This window comes from Oncorhynchus masou, chromosome 30 (genome assembly GCF_036934945.1).
Source record: "Oncorhynchus masou masou isolate Uvic2021 chromosome 30, UVic_Omas_1.1, whole genome shotgun sequence".
In the NCBI taxonomy this organism is placed as follows: Eukaryota; Metazoa; Chordata; class Actinopteri; order Salmoniformes; family Salmonidae; genus Oncorhynchus; species Oncorhynchus masou.
The window spans coordinates 31,884,196-31,908,637 of record NC_088241.1 but is presented as its reverse complement, the minus strand read 5'-3'; the positions used below and the strand labels follow the sequence as shown (position 1 = coordinate 31,908,637).

Sequence of the window (24,442 nt, the reverse complement as noted above, 5' to 3'; positions counted from 1 at the left end):
GTTTGTGGGTGATTGATCCTGTCTCTGTGTTTTGCACCAGATAGGGCTGTTTAGGTTTTCGCACGTTTGTTATTTTGTTAGTTTATTTGTGTATAGTCTCTCTATTTAAATAAAATGAATCACAACTACGCTGCATTTTGGTCCGCTCCTCCTTCCCACAACGAAAGCCGTGACAGAGGCTAATAGAAGGTAAACAATTAATGACTAATGTCAGATATATTTATATCTAAGAGTTCATTTGAAAAACGCTAACTCTGTAAATAAACTTTTTCCCCAAGATTGCTGATGAGTTGATTGTTACAGGATTAATTTAATCATCATAATAATTAAACATAGTTAATCGATTTGATAAAACAATTGTCAACATTAATGATAGTCCAAAGACACGTACACTAAATAATTGATTAAAACACTGTTCTGCAATTAAGGTCTACAGTAGCCTTAACCACACTCTGTAGGGTAGCACCATGGTGTAGCCAGAGGACAACTAGTTTCTGTCCTCCTCTGGGTATATTGACTTCAGTAGAAAACCTAGGAGGATCTTGGTTCTCACGCCCTTTCATAGACTTAGACAGTAATTATGACAACTTCCTGAGGATATCCTCCAACCTATATGAGCTCTTGCAGCATGAATTGACATGTCCACCCAATCAAATAATTATAAAATGAGTCTCGGACTGAGAGCATAAGCTACAGCTCGCTAGCAGAGCATAAAATGAGTAGTTGACTCAGTGAGAGAAAGGCAATAGTTGAAGAAATTAATTTGTTCAAAACTGTTAAAAAATGAAGGTGAAGCAAGAGAGAGAGCTATATTTCAGTGATTTCTTTTTGGTCACTTTCCTTTTCACTTACTTAGCTATCAAATGCAGCAAGCTAGTTTAGACTACTCAAACACCCAGCTCAAACAAAGAGGGATGCCATGTTAGCTAGCTGGCTATTGCTATACAACACTGGAACTTTTCCAAGTCAAGGTAAGCTTTTAGTTTTATAAATGTATTGCCACCGTGGTCTGCCGGTGGAACTGCTTAACTGCTTGTTGACTGTACTGCATGATTGTAGCAGGTTTACTAATGCGTTACTTCTAGTAGCTATGTTGACTATGGCATTGTGTATAGGCTGTATGTAGCAGTTATGTCTTGGAAAGGTTTTATTACTCAATATTTTATCTTGACCTGTGCACCTAAGTTGTAAACTTTCATTCATGGGCTAGGTTGTAACAACCTCATGATGGGTATCGAGAAAATATTAATATAGTAACCTAAACCTATCAATATTGCATTGAGCATTCAATATGCTGTAATAGAAAAAGGTCATGCTCATTAAATATTTTTTGGTCTTCCCTCATCTTAAACGACACTGACCGCCACTGCTCTAGATAGTGCACTATAAAGGGTATAGGATGCAATGTCGTACTCTTCCCTAGCCATTTTCACGTAAGCTGTAGCTCCGCTCCAATCGTAATTAGCTGCCTGATCATGTTGGTTGATCCCCACCAGAGCAACTAAGGATGCCAGCTGATGGTGAATGCCTTGGATATGTCATTAGAATGGGCACTTTTGGCCACATTTTGCTTATTTCGCTCAACCTTTGTGATTTAATTAAAAAGACATGAGAAAGATTGATAGTAGGGTAAGTGGATGAAGGTTAATAAAGTCAGTAAAGTACTGATGGAACCAGCTATGATTATAAAATCTTGTTCTCTCTCTCTCTCTCTCCTGTCTGTCTACTTCTCTCCCTCGCTCTTTTTCAGAGGATCCAACAAAGATTGGAAAAGGTTTTGTGGTCATCACAGTGCTGGACATCAATGACAACGCTCCGGTGTTTGCCATCGTGTATGAGACCCTCCTATGTGAGAATGCAGCTCCTGGACAGGTGAGAAACTGGAGATACATTAGCTAATGGGGAAGGCAAATATTGGTACTGCATTCACCAACCTTGTTGATTCAATTCACGTTCAGATTTACCCACTGCTTATTTGCACTTAAGCATCCCATTAGATGAGAACTTTTAACATTTAAGATATTGCCTCACCCACACTCACTGTTTGATTCCCATTAGCAACCTGAGAAACAAATGCAAATAAAATCTGTATCAGCCTCAGACTGTGTATCATCTCTTTTTCAAAGCTTGAGGTCAAATCGAGGAGACACATTTGTTAGATCCACATTTTTAGATCAAATTGCAGGCATTGTATCCTTCATTAGAGATGGTAGTCATTTCTGCTGCTGCTGCTGCTAGCTGAATAATGAAAGTGTGTTTGAATTTGCCAGTGGCTTGGCTCTACAATGATATCACACAATAAAATGATATTTCATGCAGGGGCAGAGTGGGTGTCTGCCCAGGTCTGATTTCTCATTCGGTGTGTGTGTCTATGTGTGTGCGTGCGTGTATAGAGGATCAGTGTAGTGGGCACCAGCGAAAAAAGGAATCACAACATGATGTAAACAAAACGGGAAGGCTGGGACCTTCTCAGGAAGGAGATGAGTTCTGTCTCCTAGAGATGAACGTACTTTGGTGCGAAAAGTGCAAATCAAATCCCAGAACAACAGCAAAGGAACTTGTGAAGAAGCTGGGGAAAACGGTTATAAAAGTATACAGTTGAAGTCGGAAGTTTACATACACCTAAGCCAAATATATTTAAACTCAGATTTTCACAATTCCTGACATTTAATCCTTGTACAAATTCCCTGTCTTAGGTCAGTTAGGATCAGCACTTTGTCAGAAAAATGGTAGAGAGAATAATTTAGTTCACCTTTTATTTATTTATGAGAATAATCAGACATCGACTATCCCTTAGAACATGGTAAAGTTATTAATTACACCCAGTCACAACAAAGATGGAGGCATCCTTTATAACTCAGTTGTCAGAGAGGAAAGAAACCGCTCAAGGATTTCACCATGAGGCCAATGATGACTTTAAAACAGTTACAGAGTTTAATGGCTGTGGTAGGAGAAAACTGAGGATGGATCAACAACCTTGTAATTACGCCACAATGCTAACCTAATTAACAGAGTGAAATGGCAGCCTATACAGAATAAAAATATTGCAAAACAAGCATTGTGTTTGCAACAAGGCTCTAATGTAATGCTGCAAAAAAATGTGGAATAATCAAAGGGGTATGGATACTTTCTGAAGGCACTGTATCCAAATCAATCAAACATAGTTTTTTAAACGGTAAGATATTCAGAAGCAAGGACATGGACACTGGTGTCCTTCGATGGTAGGTGTCTTTCTCACCTCCTGTGTGGTCATGTCTACTGTTCAACAGCACACTAATCAGACAGGACACAGCCATGGCATGAGAAAGTCATAGAAAGCAGAATGAGCCTCAGCAGTGTGGATGAGTGATTACTCAGCCGAACCATACTGCTTACAGTGAGACACCAGAGTCCTTCAGGTGTGGCTGAGAGCACTGGGGTGTAAAGGCTCTGCTGCTGCTGAGATGGCTATATATTATGCCTGAGATGCCTCTCTACTGCCAGACAGCCAGTTGGCTGTACATCCACCTTAACCTCACAGGTGCACACTCTTATTATAGAGCTGAGGTCCATGGAAAGCAAGGTTGCTGTTCAAGAAAACTGTTTTAGGAAATGGTATAGCAGTTTTTTGAGGAGGTGTTTGATATACATCTGGAGTTGAAGTGTTGGATTGTTGTCTGTGGGGTTGTAGCCAGGGTTGGGTAGGTTACTATCTAAATGTAATACGTTACAGTTACTATTTACCTGTCCCAAACTGTAGTCCGTAACAACTTTTGGATTACCCAAACTCAGTAACGTAATGTGATTACCTTCAGTTACTTTTGGATAACTTTCCCCTTTAACTTCTTGCGTCGAGCAATCCGGGATCCTATTTATAGCCTCAAGCTCATTAGCATAACGCAACATTAACTATTCATGAAAATCGCAAATGAAATGAAATAAATATATTTGCTCTCAAGCTTAGACTTTTGTTAACAACACTGTCATCTCAGATTTTCAAAATATGCTTTTCAACCATAGCTAAACAAGAATTTGTGTAAGAGTATTGATAGCTAGCATAGCTATAAGCCTAGAATTCAGCCAGCAACATTTTCACAAAAACAAGAAAATCATTCAAATAAAATCATTTACCTTTGAAGAACTACAGATGTTTTCAATGAGGAGACTCTCAGTTAGATAGCAAATGTTCAGTTTTTCAAAAAAATATTATTTGTGTAGGACAAATCGCTCCGTTTTGTTCACGTTTGGCTATGAAAAAAACCTGTATCCAGTTATTAGCATAACGTAACGTAACTATTTATGAAAATCGCAAATGAAATGATATGAATGTGCTAGCTCTCAAGCTTAGCCTTTTCTTAACAACACTGTCATCTCAGATTTTCAAAATATGCTTTTGAACCATAGCAAAACAAGCATTTGTGTAAGAGTATTGATAGCTAGCGTAGCATTTAGCGGGCAACATTTGCACAAAAACCAGAAAAGGATTCAAATAAAATAATTTACCTTTGAAGAACTTCGGATGTTTTCAATGAGGAGACTCTCAGTTACATAGCAAATGTTCAGTTTTTCCTGAAAGATTCTTTGTGTAGGAGAAATCGCTCTATTTTGTACATCACGTTTGGGTACCAAAAAAAAACGAAAATTCAGTCATCAAAACGGCGAACTGTTTTCCAAATTAACTCCATAATATCGACTGAAACACGGCAAACGCTGTTTAGAATCAATCCTCAATGTGTTTTTCACATATCTCTTCATTGATTACCGTTCATGGTAGTCTACTTTCTCCGGTGCATCGCTTGGAAAAAGACGTGCAGTTGAAGATGACGCACCAATTTCGACGGAGGACACCGGGCAAATGTAGTCTCTTATGGTCAATCTTCCAATGATATGCCTACAAATACGTCACAATGCTGCAGACACCTTGGGGAAACGATAGATCGGGCAGGCACATTCCTTGCGCATTCACAGCCATCTAAGGAGACAATGAAAAACAGAGCCTCAAAAATCCTGCTCATTTCCTGGTTGAAGTTTCATCTTGGTTTTGCCTGTAGCATCTGTTCTGGGGCACTCACAGACAATATCTATGCAGTTTTGGAAACGTCAGAGTGTTTTCTTTCCAAAGCTATCAATTATATGCATAGTCGAGCATCTTTTTGTGACAAAATATTGCGCTTAAAACGGGCACGTCTTTTTATCCAAAAATGAAATAGCATAGCATCAAGAAGTTAAAGCAACCGCTCTGTCAGATTTCAAAAATGCTTTACGGCAAAAGCACACCATGCAATAATCTGAGTAAGGCACTCAGACAACAAAACGAGCCATACAGATATCCGTCATGTTGTGGAGTCAACAAATTCAGAAATATCATTATAAATATTCACTTACCTTTGATGCTCTTCATCAGAATGCACTCCCTGGAATCCCAGTTCCACAATAAATGTTTGATTTGTTCGATAAAGTCCATAATTTATGTAATTCCTCCTTTTTGTTTGCGCATTTAGTCCAGTAATCCAAATTCATGAGTCACGAGCAGACAAAGTCAAAAAGTTCCATTACAGTCCGTGGAAACATGTCAAACGAAGTATAGAATCAATCTTTAGGATGTTTTTATCATAAATCTTCAATAATGTTTCAACCGGAGAATTCTTTTGTCTGTAGAAATGCAATGGAACGCAAGCTAACTCTCACGTGAAAGCGCATGGTCAGCTCATGACACACTGGCAGACCTCTGACTCATTCAGCTCCCATTCCCCCCTCCTTCACAGTAGAAGCATCAAACAAGGTTCTAAAGACTGTTGACATCTTAGGAGCCTTAGGAAGTGTAATATGACCCCATAGACACGGTATATTGAAAAAGTACAAACCTCAGATTTCCCACTTCCTGGTCTGATTTTTTCTCAAGTCTTTGCCTGCCATATGAGTTCTGTTATACTCACAGACATCATTCAATCAGTTTTAGAAACTTCAGAGTGTTTTCTATCCAAATATACTAATAATATGCATATATTAGCAACTGGGCCTGAGTAGCAGGTAGTTTACTATGGGCACCTTATTCATCCAAGCCTCTCAATACTGCCCCCCAGTCCCAAAGAAGTTAAAAACTATAATAGCTTATGTTTCCTCCGAGTCTTGGCTGAACGACGACATGCATTATATACAGTCGGCTTGGTTTTCCGTGCATTGGCAGGACAGAACAGCTGCATCCGATAAGACGAGGGGTGGGGGTGTGAGTCTATTTGTCAATAACACCGGTTCGCGATGTCTCGAGTTATTGCTCACCTGAGGTAGAGTAACGTTCTTTGCTTCACGGAAACATGGCTCACTGGAGAGACGCTCTCGGATGGGGTGCAGCCAGCGGGTTTCTCCACACATCGCGTCGACAGAAAAAAACACCTTTCTGGTAAGAAGAGTGGTGGGGGCGTATGCCTTATGGCTAACAAGACGTGGAGTGATCACAGAAACATACTGGAACTCAAATCCTTCTGTTCACCTGATTTAGAATTCCTCACAATCAAATGTAGACCGCATTATCTACCAAGAGAATTCTCTTTGAATATAATCACAGCCGTATATATTCCACCCCAAGCAGACACATCGATGGCTCTGAACGAACTTTATTTGACTCTTTGCAAACTGGAATCCACACATCCTGAGGCTGCATTCATTGTTGCTGGGGATTTTAACAAGGCTAATCTGAAAACAAGACTCCCTAAAATGTATCAGCATATCGATTGCGCCACCAGGGCTGGCAAAACCTTAGATCACTGTTATTCTAACTTCTGCGACGCATAGAAGGCCCTGCCCCGCCCCCCTTTCGGAAAAGCTGTCCTCGACTCCATTTTGCTGATCCCTGCTTACAGACAAAAACTAAAACAAGAAGCTCCCACGCTGAAGTCTGTCCAACGCTGGTCCGACCAAGCTGATTCCACACTCCAAGACTGCTTCCATCACGTGGACTTGGACATGTTTCGTATTGCGTCAGGCAACAACATTGACGAATACGCTGATTCGGTGTGTGAGTTCATTAGAACGTGCGTTGAAGATGTCGTTACCATAGCAACAATTAAAACATTCCCTAACCAGAAACCGTGTATTGATGGCAGCATTCGCGTGAAACTGAAAGCGCAAACCACTGCTTTTAATCAGAGCAAGGTGACTGGTAACATGACCGAATACAAACAGTGCAGCTATTCCCTCCGTAAGGTTATCAAACAAGCTAAGCGTCAGTATAGAGACAAAGTAGAATCTCAATTCAACGGCTCAGACACAAGAGGTATGTTGCAGGGTCTACAGTCAATCACGGACTACAAGAAGAAATCCAGCCCAGTCATGGACCAGGATGTCTTGCTCCCAGGCAGACTAAATAACTTTTTTGCCCGCTTTGAGGACAATACAGTGCTACTGACACGGCCTGCAATGGAAACATGCGGTCTCTCCTTCACTGCAGCCAAGGTGAGTAAAACATTTAAACTTGTTAACCCTCGCAAGGCTGCAGGCCCAGACGGCATCCCCAGCCGCACCCTCAGAGCATCCGCAGACCAGCTGGCTGGTGTGTTTACGGACATATTCAATCAATCCCTATACCAGTCTGCTGTTCCCACATGCTTCAAGAGGGCCACCATTGTTCCTGTTCCCAAGAAAGCCAAGGTAACTGAGCTAAACGACTACCGCCCCGTAGCACTCACTTCCGTCATCATGAAGTGCTTTGAGAGACTAGTCAAGGACCATATCACCTCCACCCTACCTGACACCCTTGACCCACTCCAATTTGCTTACCGCTCAAATAGGTCCACAGACGAAGCAATCTCAACCACACTGCACACTGCCCTAACCCATCTGGACAAGAGGAATACCTATGTGAGAATGCTGTTCATCGACTACAGCTCGGCATTTAACACCATAGTACCCTCCAAGCTCGTCATCAAGCTCGAGACCCTGGGTCTCGACCCCGCCCTGTGCAACTGGGTACTGGACTTCCTGACGGGCCGCCCCCAGGTGGTGAGGGTAGGCAACATCTCCACCCCGCTGATCCTCAACACTGGGGCCCCACAAGGGTGCGTTCTGAGCCCTCTCCTGTACTCCCTGTTCACCCACAACTGCGCGGCAACGCACGCCTCCAACTCAATCATCAAGTTTGCGGACGACACAACAGTGGTAGGCTTGATTACCAACAACGACGAGACGGCCTACAGGGATGAGGTGAGGGCCCTCGGAGTGTGGTGTCAGGACAATAACCTCACACTCAACGTCAACAAAACTAAGGAGATGATTGTGGACTTCAGGAAACAGCAGAGGGAACACCCCCCTATCCACATCGATGGAACAGTAGTGGAGAGGGTAGTAAGTTTTAAGTTCCTCGGCATACACATCACAGACAGACTAAATTAGTCCACTCACACAGACAGCATCGTGAAGAAGGCGCAGCAGCGCCCCTTCAACCTCAGGAGGCTGAAGAAATTTGGCTTGTCACCAAAAACACTCACAAACTTCTACAGATGCACAATCGAGAGCATCCTGGCGGGCTGTATCACCGCCTGGTACGGCAACTGCTCCGCCCACAACCGTAAGGCTCTCCAGAGGGTAGTGAGGTCTGCACAACTTATCACCAGGGGCAAACTACCTGCCCTCCAGGACACCTACACCACCCGATGTTACAGGAAGGCCATAAAGATCATTAAGGACAACACCCACCCGAGCCACTGCCTGTTCACCCCGCTATCATCCAGAAGGCGAGGTCAGTACAGGTGCATCAAAGCTGGGACCGAGAGACTGAAAAACAGCTTCTATCTCAAGGCCATCAGACTGTTAAACAGCAACCACTAACATTGAGTGGCTGCTGCCAACACACTGACTCAACTCCAGCCACTTCAATAATGGGAATTGATAGGAAAGGATGTAAAATATATCACTATCCACTTTAAACAATGCTACCTAATATAATGTTTACATACCCTACATTATTCATCTCATATGTATACGTATATACTGTACTCTATCATCTACTGCATCCTTATGTAATACATGTATCACTAGCCACTTTAACTATGCCACTTTGTTTACATACTCATCTCATATGTATATACTGTACTCGATACCATCTACTGTATCTTGCCTATGCTGCTCTGCACCATCACTCATTCATATCTTTATGTACATATTCTTTATCCCCTTACACTGTGTATAAGACATTAGTTTTGGAATTGTTAGTTAGATTACTTGTTGGTTACTACTGCATTGTCGGAACTGGAAGCACAAGCATTTCGCTACACTCGCATTAACATCTGCTAACCATGTGTATGTGACAAATAAAATTTGATTTGATTTATTAAGCTTAGCATTCAGCAGGCAACATTTTCACAAAAACAAGAAAAGCATTAAAATAAAATAATTTACCTTTGAAGAACTTCGGATGTTTTCAATGAGGAAACTATCAGTTGGATAGCAAATGTTCAGATTTTCCAAAAAGATTATTTGTGTAGGAGAAATCGCTCCGTTTTGTTCATCACGTTTGGTTAAGAAAAAAAAACGAAAATTTAGTCATTACAACGCCAAACTTCTTTCCAAATTAACTCCATAATATCGACAGAAACATAGCAAACGTTGTTTAGAATCAATCCTCAAGGTGTTTTTCACATATCTATTCGATGATGTATCATTCGTGGCAGTTGCCTTTCTCCTCTGAACCAAATGGAAAAGTGGAAGCAGCTGGAGATTGCGCAATAATTTCGACGGAGGACACCAAGCGGACACCTGGTAAATGTAGTCTCTTATGGTCAATCTTCCACTGATATTCCTACAAATACGTCACAATGCTGCAGACACCTTGCGGAAACGACAAAGTTGTAGGCTCATTCCTGGCGCATTCACAGCCATATAAGTAGACATTGGAACACAGCGCATTCAAAGTCATTTCCTGTATGAAATTTAATCTTGGTTTTGCCTGTAGCATTAGTTCTGAGGCACTCACAGACAATATCTTTGCAGTTTTGGAAACGTCAGTGTGTTTTCTTTCCAAAGCTGTCAATTATATGCATCGTCGAGCATCTTTTCGTGACAAAATATCTTGTTTAAAATGGGAACGTTTTTTTATCCAAAAATTAAAAGAACGCCCCCTATATCGAAGAAGTTAACAGCTTCTACCCCCAAGCCATGAGATATAAAATGTCCCCTCATAATATTTGCATTGACACCCGCCTTCGTTTTTACACTGCTGCTACTCGCTGTTTATTATCTATGCATAGTCACTTTACCCCTACCTAAATGTTTGAATTACCTCGACTAACCTTTACCCCTGCATGTTGACTCGGTACCAGATCCCCCTGTATATAGCCTCGTTGTTGTTATTTATTGTGTTGGTTATTATTTTAATTGTTTTACTTTAGTTTATTTATTAAATATTTACTTAACTGCATTAACTGCATTGTTGGTTAAGGGCTCATAAGTAAGCATTTCACTGTAAGGTGAATACCTGTTGTATTCAGCGCATGTGACAAATCAAATTTGATTTGACAAAGGCGGCATAACCTTGGTGAGAAATTATTCTTGTCTTGGTTGAGGTGTTGGAAATTGTTACTTTGTTTTATTGAGATGTTGGATTATACTGTTGGATTATACTGTAGAGCACAATTGTGAAACTCTATGGAGGGCCGAGTGAGAGAGCTCTCTGCTGCCCTTTAACCTAGCGTATACGTCACATGCATTTGCCCTTGTCACATCATGATACATGGGGAAATTGCTAAGCCTTTTCGTGCCATCAACCTCCTTACTTGTTCTCATACACTACAGTGTTGTGTCAGAAGCAAACCTAGGGCCGTAAACATAAAGTGTCTCAGAGTAGGGGTGCTGATCTAGGATCAGGTCCCCCCTGTTCCATATAATCTTATTCATTCTGATCTGAAAGGCAAACCCTAGATCAGCACTCCTACTCATTTTTTTAATACAGGCCCAAGGCTTAAATTCATTTTCTTTCAAATACTTTACTTGATTGAGCTTGCCTGGCAAGATGGGACCAATTGAATGTTCCAACCCCTGTCCATCTGGCTCTCCAGGCAGACTAAATGAAATGCTCATTTCAAAATAAAATCTAATGTTATTGTTTTTTTTCAGATGTTAATGCAGGTGCAGTGAAAAGCTTATGTTTCTAGCTCCAACAGTGCAGTAATACCTAACAATTCAAAACAATACACAAATTTAAAAAATAAAAAGGAATGAATAGAAAGGATTTAAGAAATATCCGAATGAGCAATGACCGAGTCCGGACTAAATACATACTATGTACTGTATATTATGTTGTTTATATACATTATGGACAGTATATGAATAGGAAAGATGTGTACAGCTGTAGTTATATAGGATGAGCCTTGAATAGAATACAGCATACAGTATACTGTACATATGAAGTGGGTAAAACAGTAAGTAAACATTTTGGCAGAAGGCATTTAAAAGAAAACCAATACTCTTTGAACCCAAGATCTGGTCAAAGAATGGCCTGCCTTTGGTACCCTCCCTAACTCCTGTAGAATGCCCAGCCCAATGTTTCACGGTTGACCTATTGAAACACATGTATCACACGTGTTCTCCAGATAGAACTTGAAGTTCAGACGCTCCGTCTTGTTTCTGAGTGGTTACTGCCTGTGGCATTATGCAAATGTACACCTAAGAACATTTTAAAAAGGAGAAAAGGTTGACATTAGACCACTATTTGAATAGCAAAGAGCAGTCAAGCCATCTATTTGCTATCAGGATGGGTGGACATTGTGGCTGTACAAGACAAGGCAAGGCAGAGCCTTCCTACATTTGAATTAACATGTTTTTCTCTATACATCCACCCTTGGGGATGGAAGAGCAAAGAGCACACAAACAAACTCCTATAGACTCTATCTGCACATCCGCCTCTTTCCCAACAACTTAGTTAAAATCCCACAGCCGCCCACTGGAAGACCTGAAAGACGAAATTATAAAGTTTGCCAGTAGTTCGGGCACCGTGGCTCTTTAGCGCAGATTAGCCGGAAGCCTGGTGGTTGGAATAACCTGCCATCGTTCAGGCTTGATTCGGGGCGGTCTCATGGCACTAGCTCTCTCCAGAGACGCCACTTGTTACGGAACATTTGTGCGTCTGTCTACTACCATAATATTAATTGATATTACGATGGAGTGGAGGGGAAAAGCAGGGATGTCACATGCTTCTAATCATTTCCATCACTGTTGCCATTACATATACGTGAGTGGACTTTCTTGGCATTCCACTGCCCCCAATCTTTCAACCTGTGCCAAATAGACAGTCCCACCAAGCATCCCCTGACTTTACAGTGTGTTCATTTTAGTTTTCTGTTGGGTTCCTGTATTGACTGAAGAATGAAAGAATGAAAACTAACATAAGTTACTCATAGCTACCAAAGTGTGCTGGTAATTTTTTTAATGATTATTTAAATCTGTTGTTCATAAATGTAAATATTTAGTTATTTTCTAAGGATCTCAGCTATTAACATATTAAGTTTGTTTTCCTGTTTCAATTAGCAGTTCATTTTAGATATTTATTTCAGGTGAGAGTCGGGAAACCCTAGCATATGTCAGAAGTAGTGCCTCAGTGGGGGTGTTAGCACCAGCGGTGGGCAGGTGGATGGTGAGGCGATGTGGGAGGTCTTGTCAATTTTGGGGTGAGTTGTGTGTGCCGCGTGTCACTGATTTGGGTGGTAATTCCGCGGAGGGGCATTACGTGCCCTGTCCCCTCCCGGTGTCAACACCACCCCATGGTGACAACAAGCCATCTGCACCATCTCCCGTCACCATGGTAACAGTCTGTTTTCGCCCCCATTTGAAGGCCGAGTATTTATACTCTGGATTCAACTTTCAATTACCACTTGTAATCTTGTTGTGTGAAAACATCCTCATCGTCTGTAAATGGAGAGACTGAGTGATGTAAATGTCAAAATGTAGGCCAGTCAAATTAATGAGCCTGATGGTTTGTCCGTGCTGACGTGCTGCAAATGTGTAATTTCATCTACGTATAATAAAACTTTAAAAAATGTCATTTATGCACGTTCTAGAGATGTGATGATGATGACATCCAGACTAGAGCTATGTGTGTAGTTGCTGTATGGCCTTAAATAATAGGCAGCAATCACAGTTGTTGTTGCAGTTAAAAAAACAAAAGATGAGATCGAAAATGTAGATCTCATTCTGCAGCCCTGCCTAAACCCAGACACTTTGAAAGTAATCATTTATCAGGCTTTCTTTTGCCTTATCTTGTGTTGGCGCAGAAAAGTTAGGAGCCCATCTAACTTTAAGCAGGGATCATTTATCTTTAATTCCTCCCTAATTAGCTTGTGTAACAATAGGACCTGCAGTGTGTGTGTGTGTGTGTGTGTGTGTGTGTGTGCAAGCAAGCATTCAAGCGTGTGTGTGCATGCACGTTACTCTGAATGAGCAAACATTCCCTGCCTGCCTTTGTGTTTATTCGGCATGCTGTAAAGGCACAAATTAAGACAAAGGCAGGCAGGCTCTTTTATATCTATTTTATCTGACACCCAGCTGCATGTAAACTAAAAATCCTTTTAATTCTGTGATTTATCTGACTCCTCAGTCTTGCACCGTTTGGCTGAGGCTGTTAATGTCTCTTTGGGAATTTATGTCTACATCAGTGTCTTTCCCCTTCCGTCTTCTACTTGAACCGTTAGAGGACTTGTCACTGAAGAGCTTCCAAAATGGTTTGCGTCAGAGGCCCGATAATGAAAGTCATTATAAATTACAAAGTGGTTTGATTTAACATTGATTTACTGTCCTTCTCCCGGCGAGCAAGGAATGGAATTGATACCTTCCCCGAGATAAGCTTATTGCGATATTCAAAGTACATCATAGAGTTCCCATCTGCCTCATCGTTGCGGAATAAGGCAAGCTCCATAGAGAGATGTCTGTATTTATATTGAAATGTATTTTTTGCTACACAGGCATGTTATATGAAATAATATATATATAGTATATATATATTGTACCCCGTGAAGAAATTGTGTCTCATGTTGCACAGCTGTGCATATACAGTGCATCCATGTTCAAGGTATAACGTGCTTTATATTTGCTATTACTGTATCTACCGAAACACACAAATCCAAAACCAATCAGTGAATTTGAGACTGTGAACTTTCTGCACATAGATCACCCTGATCAGCATGATACCAGTTTCCACTGTAAAACATTTTTTTGACATGAAACTCACAGTATCTGTGTATGAAAACAGACACAGGAGACATGTTGTGCTTTTTTATTTTCTTGTGTAGTTTTAATCTGAGTGCCAATTTAATATTCATGAAATCCCTTCTTTTTTTCTCCCTAATTTAGTGGTATCCAGTTACAGTTTTGTCCCATCGCTGCAACTCCTGTCCTAACCTGTACGACACTGGGCCAATTATGCTCTGCCCCATGGGTCTCCCAGTCGTTGCGACAGAGCTTGGACTTGAACCAGGATCTCTATTGGCACAGCTAGCACTGCAGTGCTGCCTTAAGACCACTGCACCACTCTGGAGGCCTCATGAAATCACATGAGGATAAAATCTCCCTGTGTCTGCCAGTCCTAATTGGCAGAGTGTCTTTCTCCACCTCCTCTAGTGCCTAATATCTGACAGCTTGTAACCACTAGCATTTAATCGCAGATGACAACTGATGCTCCATTGCCTACTTTAATCGTAACCCGACAACGACTATATTCTTTTAAAAAATATATAGAAACGTACTTCCATGCCGTCTTAATCAAGAAATTATAGTGCCTTCGGAAAGTATTCAGACCCCTTGACCTTTTTCACATTTTGTTACTTTACATCCTTATTCTAAAATGGATTAAATAAAATAAAAAAGTACTCAGCCAATTACACACAATACCACATAATGACAAAGCATAAACAGGTTTTTATAAATACCTTATTTATATAAGTACATCAGACCCTTTGCTATGAGACTCGAAATTGAGCTCAGGTGCATCCTTTTTCCATTGATCATTCTTGAGATGTTTCTACAACTTGATTGGAGTCCACCTGTGGTAAATTCAATTGTTTGGACATGATTTGGAAAGGCAAAATTGACAGTGTATGTCAGAGCAACAACCAAGCCATGAAGTCTCTGAACGTCCTCGTGTGGCCCAGCCAGAGCCAGGACTTGACCCCAACAAAACACTGAATAAAGGGTCTGAATACTTATGTAAATGTGATATTTCGTTTTTTTCATACATTTAATAAAATACCTGTTTTTGCTTTGTCATTATGAGGTATTGTGTGTAGATTGATAAAAAAAATTGTTTTATTCATTTTAGAACAAGGCTGTAATGTAGCAAAATTGTTGACTTTGGTCATATGTGGAAATATTCCTTACTGCCTTTGAATTTTGTGTAACGTCAGTAGTCTAGTCAAGGAAGCATCATGCAAAATGTATTAGCACACTCCACTTACCAAGACCATTGCCAAATATGGTGCGCTGTCACCTGCTTCTATTGTAAGCTTTGAAGTGGTACTACCCACCATACCGAGAAGGGAGTGTATTTCAAACCAAACCCCTCCCTTGAGATTACTAAGAGGCACCACATTACTATTTCAATGGTAGAGTTGAACCGTTAAGGACAAAAAGAGCTTGCTTTGTTACTAAGGGTAGGATCGAAATTTACAGAATGGTTACCTGGAGGAAAATTCGTAAGGGTCCTGCTTTTTCAATTTCAGTCAAGGGCAAGGTTTAGTGCTTAAGGTGAGGCTGTGAAGTAAAATGGCGGACTGAACACAACGGTGCAGATCGGCTCAAGATAACAACGTTATTTTCAATATCTGTAAGTTTGACTAAATATTAGCACTTTTTATTTATTTTATTTCACCTTTATTTAACCAGGTAGGCAAGTTGAGAACAAGTTCTCATTTACAATTGCGACCTGGCCAAGATAAAGCAAAGCAGTTCGACACATACTACGACACAGAGTTACACATGGAGTAAAACAAACATACAGTCAATAATACAGTATAAACAAGTCTATATACGATGTGAGCAAATGAGGTGAGATAAGGGAGGTAAAGGAAAAAAAGGCCATGGTGGCAAAGTAAATACAATATAGCAAGTAAAACACTGGAATGGTAGATTTGCAGTGGAAGAATGTGCAAAGTAGAAATAAAAATAATGGGGTGCAAAGGAGTAAAATAAATACAGTAGGGAAAGAGGTAGTTGTTTGGGCTAAATTATAGGTGGGCTATGTACAGGTGCAGTAATCTGTGAGCTGTTCTGACAGTTGGTGCTTAAAGCTAGTGAGGGAGGTAAGTGTTTCCAGTTTCAGAGATTTTTGTAGTTCGTTCCAGTCATTGGCAGCAGAGAACTGGAAGGAGAGGCGGCCAAAGAAAGAATTAGTTTTGGGGGTAACTAGAGAGATCTACCTGCTGGAGCGTGTGCTACACGTGGGAGATGCCATGGTGACCAGCGAGCTGAGATAAGGGGGGACTTTACCTAGCAGGGTCTTGTAGATGACATGGAGCCAGTGGGTTTGGCGACGAGTATGAAGCGAGGGCCAGCCAACGAGAGCGTACAGGTCGCAATGGTGGGTAGTATATGGGGCTTTGGTGACAAACGGATTGCACTGTGATAGACTGCATCCAATTTGTTGAGTAGGGTATTGGAGGCTGTTTTGTAAATGACATCGCCAAAGTCAAGGATTGGTAGGATGATCTGTTTTACAAGGGTATGTTTGGCAGCATGAGTGAAGAATGCTTTGTTGTGAAATAGGAAGCCAATTCTAGATTTAACTTTGGATTGGAGATGTTTGATAAGGGTCTGGAAGGAGAGTTTACAGTCTAACCAGACACCTAAGTATTTGTAGATGTCCACGTATTCTAAGTCAGAGCCGTCCAGAGTAGTGATGTTGGACAGGCGGGCAGGTGCAGGTAGCGATCGGTTGAAGAGCATGCATTTAGTTTTACTTGTATTTAAGAGCAATTGGAGGCCACGGAAGGAGAGTTGTATGGCATTGAAGCTTGCCTGGAGGTTTGTTAACTGTGTCCAAAGAAGGGCCAGAAGTATACAGAATGGTGTCGTCTGAGTAGATGTGGATCAGAGACTCACCAGCAGCAAGAGCGACCTCATTGATGTATACAGAGAAGAGAGTCGGTCCAAGAATTGAACCCTGTGGCACCCGCATAGAGACTGCCAGAGGTCCGGACAGCAGACCCTCCGATTTGACACACTGAAATCTATCAGAGAAGTAGTTGGTGAACCAGGCGAGGCAATCATTTGAGAAACCAAGGCTGTCGAGTCTGCCGATGAGGATGTGGTGATTGACATAGTCGAAAGCCTTGGCCAGATCAATGAATACGGCTGCACAGTAATGTTTCTTATCGATGGCGGTTAGATATTGTTTAGGACCTTGAGCATGGCTGAGGTGCACCCATGACCAGCTCTTAAACCAGATTGCATAGCAGAGAAGGTATGGTGAAGGGGGGATGACCGCAGCTGCTTTCCAATCTTTGGGAATCTCAGATGACACGAAAGAGAGGTTGAACAGACTAGTAATAGGGGTGGCAACAATTTCGGCAGATAATTTTAGAAAGAAAGGGTCCAGATTGTCTAGCCCGGCTGATTTGTAGGGGTCCAGATTTTGCAGCTCTTTCAGAACATCAGCTGAACGGATTTGGGAGAAGGAGAAATGGGGAAGGCTTGGGCGAGTTGCTGTGGAGGGTGCAGTGCTGTTGACTGGGGTAGGAGTAGCCAGGTGGAAAGCATGGCCAGTCTAAGAAAAATGCTTATTGAAATTCTCAATTATGGTGGATTTATCATTGGTGACAGTGTTTCTTATCTTCAGTGCAGTGGGCAGCTGGGAGGAGGTGTTCTTATTCTCCATGGACTTTACAGTGTCCCAGAACTGTTTTGAGTTAGTGTTGCAGGAAGCAAATTTCTTGGGGTATGGGGTATGTTTATTTAACTTCTTGAAACTCCCCAACCGGATCCGGGTTTGTGACTAAAGCCTCAGGCTCATTAGCATAACGCAACGTTAACGATTTCTGAAAATCGCAAATAAAATGAAAATAATGCTTCTGCTCTCAAGCTTAGCCTTTTCTTAACAACACTGTCATCTCAGATTTTCAAAATATGCTTTTGAATCATAGAAATTGACTAATTTGTGTAAGAGTATGCAAAGCTAGCATAGCATTTTGAGTAGCATGTAGCACGCAACATTTTCACAAAAACCAGATAACCAAATAAATAAAATCATTTACCTTTGAAGAGCTTCTGATGTTTTCAATGAGGAGACTCTCAGTTACATACCAAATGCGCAGTGTTTCCTGAAAGCGTCTGTGTGTAGGAGAAATCGTTCCGTTTTCTACATTGCGTCTGGCTACCGAAACGAACCGAAAATTCAGTCACCTACAACGTAAAACTTTTTCCGGATTAACTACATAATATCGACCGAAACATGGCAAACGTTGTTTGGAATCAGTCCTCAAGGTGTTTTTTCACATATCTCTTCATTGACATGCAGTTTGTGGAAGCTTGCTTTCCTCTCTGTATCGCATTTAAAAATACTGGCAGGTGACTTTTGCGCACCAATTTCGGCGCAGGACACCGGGCGGACACGTGGTAAATGTGGTCTCTTATGGTCAATCTTCCAATGAGCTGCCTACAAATATGTCACAATGCTGCAGACACCTTGGGGAAACGACAGAAAGGGCAGACTCATTCCTCTCGCATTCACAGCCATATAAGGAGACCATGGAAAACAGAGCCTCAAAAATCCTTGTCATTTCCTGGATGCCATCTCATCTTGGTTTTGCCTGAAGCTCACGTTAAAGGGCACGCACAGAGAATATCTTTGTATTTCTGGACACGTCAGAGTGTTTTCTTTCGAACGGTAGCAATTATATGCATAGTCGAGCATCTTTTTGTGACAAAATATCTTGTTTAAAACCGGAACGTTTTTCATCCAAAAATGAAATAGCGCCCCCATAGATGTAAGAGGTTAAGATGGTTAGGAAGGCATTTAAAAAAAATATCCAGGCATCCTCTACTGACGGGATGAGATCAATATTCTTCCAGGATACCCCGGCCAGGTCGATTAGAAAGGCCTGCTGTGTGCTGAAGTGTTTCAGGGAGCATTTGACAGTGATGAGTGGAGGTCGCTTGACCGCTGACCCATTACGGATGCAGACAATGAGGCAGTGAGGCTGCTCCACATACTCGTTGGTAGGGTTGCAAAGTGTTGGAAACCTTCCAGGAATGTTCCATGGGAAGTTAAGCCCTAGAATTTGGGGAATTTGACTAAATTCATCAAAAAAGTTTTAACAGTGAACCTTTTTCGTGGGATACACATAAGGTAATTTTAGGTCGTATGGCTTATTTTGGTTAAACTATCCCCATTTCAATGGAACTGCACATGTGCAGTGCACTCTTCCATCACATGTACAGGTGATTTTCAAGATCTTGCACACTAATGAGATGCTATTGCCACCACTGTCTGAGCCGAGGAATACAAGTTTTGATTACAATACTGGGTGGGGTGAATATATTTTATATGACATACATTCTTTTTTGTTAGTAAATAGTAGCCTACAGCAAAGTGTGTTTAAATAATTTCTAACTTGTTAACAATTTCTGCTAGTTAGTTTTTGCTACCATGTGTGTTTTAGCTTGCTTGAGCCTGCCAACTGAGTGTTAATTCACCTATTTCCATACATGTTTCAGTTAAGAAATGTATCTTACAAGGGAGTTTTTTAATCTAACTGCTTAACCTCTTACATCTATGGGGGCGCTATTTCATTTTTGGATGAAAAACGTTCCCGTTTTAAACAAGATATTTTGTCACAAAAAGATGCTCGACTATGTATATAATTGATAGCATTCGAAAGAAAACACTCTGACGTGTCCAGAAATACCAAGATATTCTCTGTGCGTGCCCTAGAACGTGAGCTTCAGGCAAAACCAAGATGAGATGGCATCCAGGAAATGACAAGGATTTTTGAGGCTCTGTTTTCCATTGTCTCCTTATATGGCTGTGAATGCGAGAGGAATGAGCCTGCCCTTTCTGTCGTTTCCCCAAGGTGTCTGCAGCATTGTGACGTATTTGTAGGCAGATCATTGGAGGATTGACCATAAGAGACCACATTTACCAGGTGTCCGCCCGGTGTCCTGCGCCGAAATTGGTGCGCAAAAGTCACCTGCCAGTTTTTTTCCATGCGATACAGAGAGGAAAGCAAGCTTCCACGAACTGCATATCAATGAAGAGATATGTGAAAAAACACCTTGAGGATTGATTCCAAACAACGTTTGCCATGTTTCGGTCGATATTATGTAGTTAATCCGGAAAAAGTTTTACGTTGTAGGTGACTGAATTTTCGGTTCGTTTCGGTAGCCAGACGCAATGTAGAAAACGGAACGATTTCTCCTACACACAGACGCTTTCAGGAAAAACTGCGCATTTGGTATGTAACTGAGAGTCTCCTCATTGAAAACATCAGAAGCTCTTCAAAGGTAAATGATTTTATTTATTTGGTTATCTGGTTTTTGTGAAAATGTTGCGTGCTAAATGCTACTCAAAATGCTATGCTAGCTTTGCATACTCTTACACAAATTAGTCAATTTCTATGGTTCAAAAGCATATTTTGAAAATCTGAGATGACAGTGTTGTTAAGAAAAGGCTAAGCTTGAGAGCAGACGCATTATTTTCATTTTATTTGCGATTTTCAGAAATCGTTAACGTTGCGTTATGCTAATGAGCCTGAGGCTTTAGTCACAAACCCGGATCCGGGATGGGGAGTTTCAAGAAGTTAACTGCTTAATTTTTCTGAACATGGAATTGTAGTTTTGTTTTTGTTTTTACTCAGGCAATATCTGATGAGTAGAGACATTTCACTGCAGCTAATGTAGAAGGAAAAGCTGTGTACATTTGGAAATACTGTGCCAAATCATATGTGAAGAAAGCAACAAAGATGCAGAATCATCTGGCCAAGTGCATAAAGTTCCATCAGCACTCACAACAAGCAACCTCTGACAAAAGTCCCTCTACTTCTATTCGATGTGAAAATGATGAATCAGACACCTTATCGATAGCAACAGCTCATGGTCCTCCTGGAATCAGAAGTTTTTTTGACTCAATGGAGGATCGTGGTCAGAGAAATGCTGGTGAATGTCTTGCTTGAGCTGTGTATGCAACTTGTTCACCTCTGCTCACAAGCAATGTGTATTAGAAGATATTTCTGAATATTCTTCGCCAAGCATACACCCCTCCAACTAGATTTGCTATATCTACTAATTTGCTGGATTCAGAGTTCAACAGAGTTAAAGTGAAGGTCAAGCAAATCATAGAGAAAGCAGACTGTATTGCAATCATCTCTGATAGGTAGTCGAATGTTCGTGGTCAAGGAATAATTATCTACATCATCTCCACCCCTCAACCAGTATTCTACAAGTATTCTACACAGACACAAGGGACAACAGACACACCAATCTCTAAATTGCAGATGAGCTGAAGGAAGTCATCAATGACCTTGGACCACAGAAGGTATTTGCACTGGTGATAGACAATGCTGCAAACATGAAGGCAGCTTGGTCAAAAGTGGAGAAGTCCTACCGTCACATCACACCCATTGGCTGTGCTACTCATGCATTGATTCTGCTCCTCAGGGACATCATGGCACTGAAAACAATGGATACACTCTACAAGAGAGCCAAGGAACTGGTTAGGAATGTGAAGGGCCATCCAGCTATAGCAGCAATCTACCTCACAGAGCAAAGTGAGAAGAATAAGAGCACCACATTGAAGGCGCCCAGCAACACCCATTGGGGTGGTGTTGTCATCATGTTTGACAGTCTCCTGGAGGGGAAGGAAAAATGGCCATATCACAGTCTGCCGATATTGACAGCCCCATCAAGAGGATCCTCCTGGATTATGCATTTTGGGAAAAGGTGGTAAGCAGCCTGAAACTCCTGAAATCTATAGCAGTAGCCATTGCACGGATTGAGGGAGACAATGCCATCCTGTCTGATGTTCAGACTCCGATTGCAGATTGTAAGGGAAGAAATCCTTACTGCCCTGCCCACTTCACCGTTGCTCCAACCAGAGGAAACTGCAGTTCTGAAATACATCAGAAAACTTGAAGACTTCTGCCTGAAGCCCATACAAGCCACAGCATATACTGTATGTTGGACCCCAAGTATGCTGGCAAGAGCATCCGGTCTGGTGCAGAGATCAACAAGGCCTATGGTGTCATCAGTACCATGTCTCGCCACCTTGGCCTGGATGAGGGCAATATTCTTGGCAGTCTGGTGAAATACACCAGTCTCAAAGTCAACAATCAAGAGGCGACTCCGGGATGCTGGCCTTCTAGGCAGAGTTTCTCTGTCCAGTGTCTGTGTTCTTTTGCCCATCTTCATCTTTTTTTATTGGCCAGTCTGAGATATGGCTGTTTCTTTGAAACTCTGCCTAGAAGGCCAGCATCCCAGAGTTGCCTCTTCACTGTTGACATTTAAACTGGTGATTTGCAGGTACTATTTAATGAAGCTGCCACTTGTGGACTTCTGAGGTGTCTCTCAAACTAGATACTCTAATGTACTTGTCCTCTTGCTCAGTTGTGCACCGGGGCCTCCCACTCCTCTTTCTATTCTGGTTAGAGCCAGTTTGCGCTGTTCTGTGACGGTAGTAATACACAGCGTTGTACGAGATCTTCAGTTTCTTGGCAATTTCTCGCATGGAATAGCCTTAATTTCTCAGAACAAGAATAGACTGACGAGTTTCAGAAGAAAGACCTTTTGTTTCTGACCATTTTGAGCCTTTAATCGAACCCACAAATGCTGATGCTCTAGATACTCAACTAGTCTAAAGAAGGCCAGTCAGCACAAAAGTTTTCAGCTGTGCTGACATCATTGCAAAAGGGTTTTCTAATGATCAATTAGCCTTTTAAAATGATCAACTTGGATTAGCTAACACAACATGAGATTGGAACACAGGAGTGATGGTTGCTGATTTACATTTTTTTATTTGACCTTTATTTAAAACTTGTTAAGCCTATGGGTTCCCCTACAGGAACTACCCTCCCCCGTTCAGCTGAAACGGTGGTGCAGGGAATGCAAAAATATTATTAGAAATATTTAACCTCCACACATTAACAAGTCCAATACCTCAAATAAAAGATAAACACCTTGTTCATCTTCCCAGCGTGTCAGATTTTTAAAATGTTTTACGGCGAAAACACAGCATATAACATAGCCATTTTGTACCACAAAATATAAAATGACAAAAGCAGGATTTTAAAAAAAATCATTCACTAACCTCTTGAAAATCTTCATCAGATGACAGTCATATGACATGTTACACATTACATTTATGTTTTGTTCGATAATATGCATTTTATATCCAGAAATCTCGGTTTACATTGACGCCATGTTCAGAGAATTCTCCAAAATGTCCGGAGGAATTATAGAAAGCTACGCCAGATAACCGAAATACTCATCATAAACTTTGACTAAAGATACATGTTCTACATATAATTAAAAAGATACACTAGTTCTTAATGCAACCGCTGTGTCACATTTTTTTTAACGTTACGGAAAAAGCCTAACAATGCAATAATCTGAGACAGCGCTCAGACGTAACAATATTTCTCTGCTATGTTGGAGTCAACAGAAATCTAAAATTACAACATAAATATTCCCTTACCTTTGATGATCTTCGATCAGAATGTAGTGCAAGGAGTCCTAGTTCAACAATAAATAGTTTTGTTTCATAATGTTCAATTCTAGTGTCCATGTAGCAGCATCTGCTACCACTTTCAGCTCAAATGCCCAAAAAATTACTTCTGGTCCAGGATAATTTTGCATCAAAACTTCCAAATGACATATTACAGGTCGACGAAACTGGTCAGACTAAGTGCAGAATCAATCTTCAGGATGTTATAATCATACACATCGAATAGCATTCCAACCGGGACATCCTAGTTCATCTGGGGCTGATTGGAACAGACAAAGCACTCCAACGCATACGCGCCTTCAAGCACATGAATCTTTTACGACACTCTAGCACTTTCCTTCCCATTCGGTCAAAGTTCACAGCAAATACTCCATTACACTTTCTATGGAATGAGGACATCTAGTGGAAGACATAGGAAGTCTTTCCAGATCCATAACTTGTTGGGAAGGGAGGGGGCGATGACGTCAAAGTTGCCCCCAACTTTCAGGATTTCAAAACTAGTTTGCAAGATTGCCTGCCCTGTGAGTTCTGTTGTACTCACAGACATAATTCAAACGGTTTTAGAAACTTCAGTATGTTTTCTATACAATATTAATAATAATATATAATATGTATAATATAATATGCAAATATTAGCAATTTAGGAAAGATTTTGATGCAGTTCACTATGGGCACGCAATTCATCCAAAGGGGAAATACTGCCCCCTATCCTTAACAACATCCTTAGGCAAGTCAGTTAAGAACAAATTCATATTTTCAATGACAGCCTAGGAA

General features: G+C 41.2%; 1 protein-coding gene across 6 annotated transcripts in view; it reads left to right on the top strand.

Annotated features, from left to right (window-relative positions):
* Positions 1–24,442, top strand: part of LOC135522527 (cadherin-7-like) — a 172,382-nt gene that overhangs the window by 110,939 nt on the left and 37,001 nt on the right. For 4 of the 6 annotated variants that reach the window (XM_064948872.1, XM_064948869.1, XM_064948871.1 and 1 more), the window contains exon 8: positions 1,751–1,872. In XM_064948872.1, coding sequence (XP_064804944.1) covers positions 1,751–1,872 — 122 coding nt within the window. The remainder of the gene's footprint in view (positions 1–1,750; positions 1,873–24,442) is intronic. The other 2 variants (XM_064948870.1, XM_064948867.1) reach the window with 2 other exon arrangements.